The 7,312-nt window shown below is 37.7% G+C and overlaps 1 protein-coding gene across 1 annotated transcript; it reads right to left on the reverse strand.

Moving 5' to 3' along the window:
- Window positions 1–6,360: 6,360 nt before the first annotated feature.
- LOC145822026 (uncharacterized) lies at window positions 6,361–7,026 on the reverse strand. Its single transcript, XM_082918597.1, has one exon. It carries the CDS (start codon window positions 7,024–7,026, stop codon window positions 6,361–6,363), a length of 666 nt encoding a protein of 221 aa, XP_082774723.1.
- Between the last annotated feature and the right edge of the window lie 286 nt (window positions 7,027–7,312).

Here is a 7,312-nt window from a genome sequence, read left to right on the forward strand (position 1 = left end):
CCGGTAAGCAGCTTACGCGGATCGAAGAAATGGTATCCCATGTTAAGAAAAACTGCAAAGTAGAACCTAAACCAATTGAGATCGAACCAGTCTTGATCAAACCTACTCCAGTCCTTAAAGATTTTAAATTAAAATCCAAAGAAGAAACTGAATTCATGGATACTCTTCTTTCCCGAATCAAAAATTTACATATAAGTGAACCACCTCCGACAAGTACATCCCAGGTTAATGTACTCTCCAGTGATCCTCCTAATTCAGAATCTTTTACTGCGCTGTCCCCCCAAGAGATTCTTGAGATTCAGCAAAATTTCCAACCAACGAAGCAGCCCTCTTCAGTAAACCGGGTTACGTATGGCCAAAGTACCCAACGTCTATCCTTATCTGCTCCTCACCGGTATTATTATCCTAGGCCTAGTCCTATGGATCTTCTGTACGAAGAAGATTTTTTCCAGACCCAACACTCTTACCATAGTAATACCATTTATGAATGGAATATCAATGGTCTTTCTGAATACCAGATTTATGAACTTCTTCACCAGATGCTCATGTTTGCCACTGTTTGCAAACACAATAATAATTCTGATCATCAAGTTGCCCGCTATATCGTTAGTGGTTTTACCGGTGTTCTGAAAGGATGGTGGGATAATATTCTCACTGTTAACCAATGTAATGAGATCCTTTCATCCACTCATACAGTCATTGAAATTGATCCTACTAGTTCCAGTACTGATCCTGCCACTGCACGCATTGAAAGAGAAGAAGAAGATGCTGTCTACACTCTTATCAATACCATTATTACCCATTTTATTGGCCAAGCTACAGGAATATCTGACCGTAATAGGGAACTATTAATGAAACTCAGATGCCCATCTTTATCCCATTTTAGATGGTATAAAGATGTTTTCCTGATGAAAGTTATGCAAAGATCTAATGGTGGTTCTGACCATTGGAAAGCTAAATTTCTAGATGGACTTCCAACTCTCTTTGCCGAATGAGTCCGTAAGAAATTACGGGATCTCCACCGCTCTATAGACATACCATACTACCAGTATACCTATGGCCAACTTATCAGTCTGGTCACTTCTGAAGGTCTTGCACTTTGTAACGACCTTAAACTCCAGCAACAACTTAAACAACATCATATTACAGGAAGAAAAGAATTAGGAAAATTTTGTGAACAATTTGCTTATGATCCTCCACTCCAATACCCTCATAAGCAAAGAAAACATAAAAATAATTCCAAACCTTATAAAAAAACATAGAAAATATTCCAAATCTAAGGTCCAGACACAACCTCAGACTTCTAAACCTAGATATAAATCTAAGTCTAGAGGAAAGTCTTTTCAGAAGAACAAATCCAGTATTACATGTTACAAATGTGGATAGATAGGTCACTATGCTAATAAATGTCGTGTTAAAATACAATCTAAGCTTAATGAATTAGCATTAGATGACGATTTACAGCAAAAAATATTACAGTTAATTTTTTATTCTAGTTCATCATCAGGACCTTCTGATAATGAGCTAGCAGCAATTTATTCAGATAGTTCAGAACTAGAATCTGATGGTAATCCAGACAATGAACTTTGCCCTTGTAAATCTTCAGTAAATCAAGTTTCTGATGAAGCAAATTATTGGAAAGCTATTGTTGAAATGAATGGACTTAATATTGGTCCCAGTATTAATGTCCTCACTGATTCAGAACAAAACCTTTTAGAAATAGCTGATAACATCAAAGATCCAGCCACAAAATTAAAATTTCTTGAAATGTGCTATAATCAGAAGAAAGAAGAAGTGCTTCCCCCTAAGCATTATAGCATGAAAGAAGTTTTTAACCGTAGTCAAATAATGACTTCCAATACAGAAAAACCCATTACAGTTCAAGAACTAAAAATGGAAATTAATGCTTTAAAAGTAGAAATAAAACATTTACAGAATTCAAACCTTATTGTTCAGTCACAGATTAAGAACATTAATAATCAATTACAGGATAAAGCAAAAAATGAAGTGCCTGAACAAGATTCAGATTATTTAATGTTATTAAATAGAATAACATTTCAGAAATGGTATATTCGTATCACATTCATGATTCAACCAGATTATATCATTAGAGATGCAATTGCTTTGGTTGATAGTGGTGCAGATATGAATTGCATACAAGAAGGCTTGGTTCCTACCAAGTATTTCCAGAAAACAAGCCAGTCACTTACCAGTGCTAGTGGTAACAGTTTGTATATTGATTACAAACTTCCAGAAGTCTTAATTTGCAATCAGGGATTATGTTTAAAAACTTCATTTGTTTTAATTAAAAATATGGCGCAAAACATAATTCTTGGCACTCCTTTCCTGAATCTTTTAATGCCTATTACCAAAATCGACACAATAGGTATTCATACAACTCTTGATAACCAAAACATTATTTTTGAGTTTATTACTTCTCCTTGTACTAAAGAATTAGATCAAATTACTGATTTAGTTTCTTTAAAACAAAACCAGATAAATTTTCTTCAAAAAGAAGTTAGTTTTTTAACTACAGAACAAAGATTACAGCAATCATCTTTTGAGCAAAAAATTAAATTACTTGAAAAAGAATTTCAGGAAGAAATTTGTAGTGATGTCCCTAATGCTTTTTGGGATCGCAAGAAACACATGGTTTCGTTGCCCTATGAGCCCACTTTTAATGAAAAGAAAATTCCTACAAAGGCTCGTCCCAGTCAAATGAAAAAAGAGTATATGGAACTTTGTAAAAATGAAATTAATACTCTTCTCCAGAAAAAATTAATTAGACCCAGTAGATCTCCTTGGAGTTGTACTGCTTTTTATGTAAACAAAAATGCCGAAATTGAACGTGGTGTTCCTAGGTTAGTAATTAATTACAAACCTTTGAATGAAGTTTTACAGTGGATTAGGTATCCAGTACCAAATAAAAAGGATTTGTTAGATAGATTACAGGATGCAGTCATATTTTCTAAATTTGACATGAAATCAGGATATTGGCAGGTTCAAATTGTAGAAAATGATCGTTATAAAACTGCTTTCACAGTACCCTTTGGGCATTATGAATGAAATGTAATGCCATTTGGATTAAAAAATGCACCATCTGAATTCCAGCATATTATGAATGACATTTTTAATCCTTATACAAAATTTGCCATATGTTATATAGATGATGTTCTTATTTTTTCATCTTCTATTGATCAACATATGAAACATCTTAATATTTTTAAGCATGTTATTTCCAGAAATGGTCTTGTTGTTTCTGCTCCTAAAATGCAACTTTTCCAGACAACTGTTAGATTTTTAGGACATAATATTCATAATGGAACCATTATTCCTATTAATTGCAGAATGGAATTTGCTTCCAAATTTCCCGATGAAATAAAAGATAAAACACAATTACAGCGATTTTTGGGTAGTTTAAATTATATTCATGATTATTACCCTAATCTTGCTACTGATGCAGCAATATTATACAACTGTCTTCGAAAAAATCCTCCTGTTTGGAGTCCAGAACATACTGCTGCTGTTAAGAAAATCAAAGCTAGAGTCCAGACTCTACCTTGTTTATGTTTACCTCATCCAGAATGGAAAAAGATTGTTGAAACTGATGCCTCAGACTTAGGTTTTGGTGGTATATTAAAACAATTTAATCCAAATACTAATAAAGAAGAACTTTTACGTTTTCATTCAGGTATTTGGCATGATGCTGCTAAACGATATCCAACCATTAAAAAAGAATGTTTAGCCATCATTAAATGTGTTCTCAAATTCCAGGATGATTTATTAAATCAACATTTTTTAATTCGTGTTGATTGTTCTGCCGCCAAACAGATATTTAAAAAAGATGTTGCCAATTTAGCTCAACGCCAAATTTTTGCTACTTGGCAAGCAACCCTTTCTGTCTTTGATTTTGATATTGAATATATTAAAGGTGAATTTAATTCCCTTCCCGATTTTCTAACTCGTGAATATTTGCAGAAATCACATGCAGGGTAGAAGTCGAGGCTCCGACCGACGGGGCCGTAGTAGGGGTAGGGGTTCTAACTCCTATCATACAGAATTTCCGCCATTATTTGGCCATTCCAGTAATCCAGGGGAATCTTCTAGCAAGTCTGCTAAAGATGTCCTTCTTACTCCAGAAACTGCATATCTCCAGAATACCATCAGAGAGGAAACCGTCCTCTATATTGATTCTTCCGATGTCCAATGGATGGTTGATCCGTGGGAGATAAAACGCCGTTATCTCGCCACTCAGAACGCTCCTCCGCGTTTTGATCAATACAGATATGTCTACGAGCAAATTCTTATAGAACTTGCTTCGGTACAATTCTAGCATCATTTAGCCGATCCAAATAGGACTGCTAGTCCTATTAATTACAGTAAGGCTACTATCCAGAATATTGTGCCTATCCAGGCCTTGGGTATGCATCCCCATGTTACCAGAACTCTTGACATCCATTCTAAGGAATCCAGATATAGTTATTGGGATTATATCGATGCTTTTTCCCAAGCATTTTATTATATGAATCCCCCACGAAGCCATTCTTGGTTTTTTCGTGTTCTTCCTGATGTTCTCAAAAATGATCTCCCAAATTGGTTTCTCATTTGGTGGGATAAATTTGGTATCCAGCTTGATGCCTTTCCAGAACATATTAGACTTGCATTCAATGAATGGCAAGTAGCTTTCAGCCAACTTCCAGTAAATAAAGAAATTTCCATGTCCAAATGTCTTATTCATTTTGTTATTCGCTTTAGCATCCCTTGGATATGGAAATGGGATTTCAGATGTGATTTCCAGAATAAAGTTCCCAGATTAAAACGTGTTTTCCTGTATAAATGGTGGATAAAAATGGATGATCCAAAACCCAAGCAGGAATTACTCCAGAAAATTAAGGAACATACTCAAGCCTACTGGGATGCTTCGCCAAAGTCCATCCCAGCTCCTCCAGTAAATCCTTTTGTTCAAATCCAGCAAGAGCTCAGGGAAAAATATCCAGATTTATCAGAAATAGAGCTTGTTATCAAAAGCATGGATTACATGAAACAACAATTTATCCAATCCATTGCTAGCAAAGACTCCAACATGAAATCCACATCCAGTACCCAAAGTGAAGAAGATAGAGCTACAGCAGATCCATATGAAGAAGACAATACTTTTACTGTCCTTGCGGGTGAATCTCAGGATCCAGAAGAAGACCCGACCGAACCCAATTATGAAGATATTTGGGATTCGGTTACAGAGATGATTGCCGACAAATTACTCCACGACAAAAGCAAGGGTAAAAACAAAGCAACATGATTTAATTAGCTTTTGTCAGCCATCAACTTTCCAGCTTCACAAACTGCCAAACAACTTTCGGTGGTGACATTACTGACGCATTACTGGCGCACCAACTTTTGCAAAAACAGATTCCTCTTATCAGCTGTCTTTCCAGCTATTTCCCTTTGCCGACAATTGAAGATAAGAAGATAAGGATGCTCGACTGCACAACCATTCAGCACACGCCACCTGTCTTCGTTATCTTTTACTTTTGTAGTATAAATTGGTAGCCTCTGGTCTGTGGAAGGCACCACGAAATTTTATTTTCTAAGTTTGATATTTTCTCTCTCTCCCTCTTTCAGTTTCAGGTTGTTTTCTTTTGTAAAAGTTTGAAGAATTATAATAAAGTTTGCTGTTTTGGTTGTAAGTATTTCTTTTCTTATTTCTTATCTCTTATGAATGTCCATATATCAACTTGTTATATATAATGATATTTTGAATATCTGGGAAAATCGAAAACGAAATATTGAATATTATCTTACTATTACTCGTAATGACCCTTGGTGTTTAGCACAATTAAAAGAGTGTAATACTAAAATTCAACAAGTCCAGACTTTAATTAACAAATAGATTTGCTTCTTAGCAAGGGCCAATCGGCCTTTTCCTCCTCCAGAATCTTAATTCATGGACTATATATGATATAATTAATTCTAAATAAAATAAAACTATTTGCTATGTTATTCCTGGGTTTGTGCCAGTGAGAGGTAGCATAGTGTGAGGCTGAGTGGGACGTCACCCAAGTCGCGTAGCTCCAGTGTCCGTCAAGCGGTTAGCGGTAAGGACCTTGTGGCAGCATAAGTCGTTGACAGACGTGCTCCGTCTACCCCTGTGTAAGCACATCTTATTGGTATCAGAATTTGATTGTAGCCGGGGACGGCATCCATGAAACTAAGTATCTGATGTCCGGCAGTGGTGTCGACAAGCAGATCTATGCGGGGGAGGAGATAACTATCTTTGGGGCAAGCTCGATTAAGGTCGAAGTAGTCGATGCAGAGTCGCCATTTACCGTTGTTTTTACGGACTAGGACCACATTTGACAGCTATCTGGGGTAGTCTATGTTTTTGACGAACCGTGCCTCCAGTAGTTTGTCTACTTCAGAAGCAATAAGAGCATTGCGTTCCGGGTGAAAAACACGTTGCTTTTGGCGAAAAGGTCGGAAGTGGGGCTCGATGCTGAGACGATGAGTGATGAATGAGGGATCAATACCTGGCATGTTGGAATGGGTCCAGGAAAATACATCATTGTGCTCGGTTAGGAGGGCTGTAAGGTCAGCTTTGGCTTGAAAGGATAGTTGGCTGCTGATCTTGGCTGTTTTTGTTGGGTTGATAGGGTCGATGGGGACTTCAACAAGTTCTTCCACTGGTTCCCCTCTGACTAACTTGTCTTCGTCTCTGACGTCGAGTCCTTCGATGATCATAGCCTCCTTTAGCTTGACCTCTTTGAGTGAAGCGACGTAGCATTCTCTAGCCACCGTCTGCTCTCCCCTCACGGTACCGACCTCGAGGTCGGTAGGAAATTTCATGGCCAGATGATATGTGGATGTGACAGCTTGAAAAGCATTAAGGGCTGTGCGGCCGAGGATGATGTTATAAGTAGAGGGACAGTCGACGACAAGGAAAGTGAGTAACTTGGTGGTCTGCCGTGGATACTCTCTGATGGTGATGGAAAGATCGATGGAGCCTATGGAGGTCACTCGATCCCCCATGAAGCCGACCAGTGGGATTTGGAGAGGGAACAATCTTTCTTCCTCGACCTTGAGCTGGCGATAGGCGTTCAGGAAGATAATGTCGGAAGAGCTGCCGTTGTCAACAAGCGCTCGTCTGACTTTGTAATTGGACAGGAGAGCAGAGATGACGAAGGGGTCGTCATGAGGGTAACGGATGGCTATGCAATCGGCCTCCGTAAAGGTGATGGGTTCTATCCACTGTTTGGGGTGTTTGAAGGGGTGATCCAATGTTGCAACTTCTTTGTCGGAGCCCTGCTTGATTTTT

The sequence above is a fragment of the Camellia sinensis genome, chromosome 3, assembly GCF_055761805.1.
Source record: "Camellia sinensis isolate YWXY chromosome 3, ASM5576180v1, whole genome shotgun sequence".
NCBI lineage: Eukaryota > Viridiplantae > Streptophyta > Magnoliopsida > Ericales > Theaceae > Camellia > Camellia sinensis.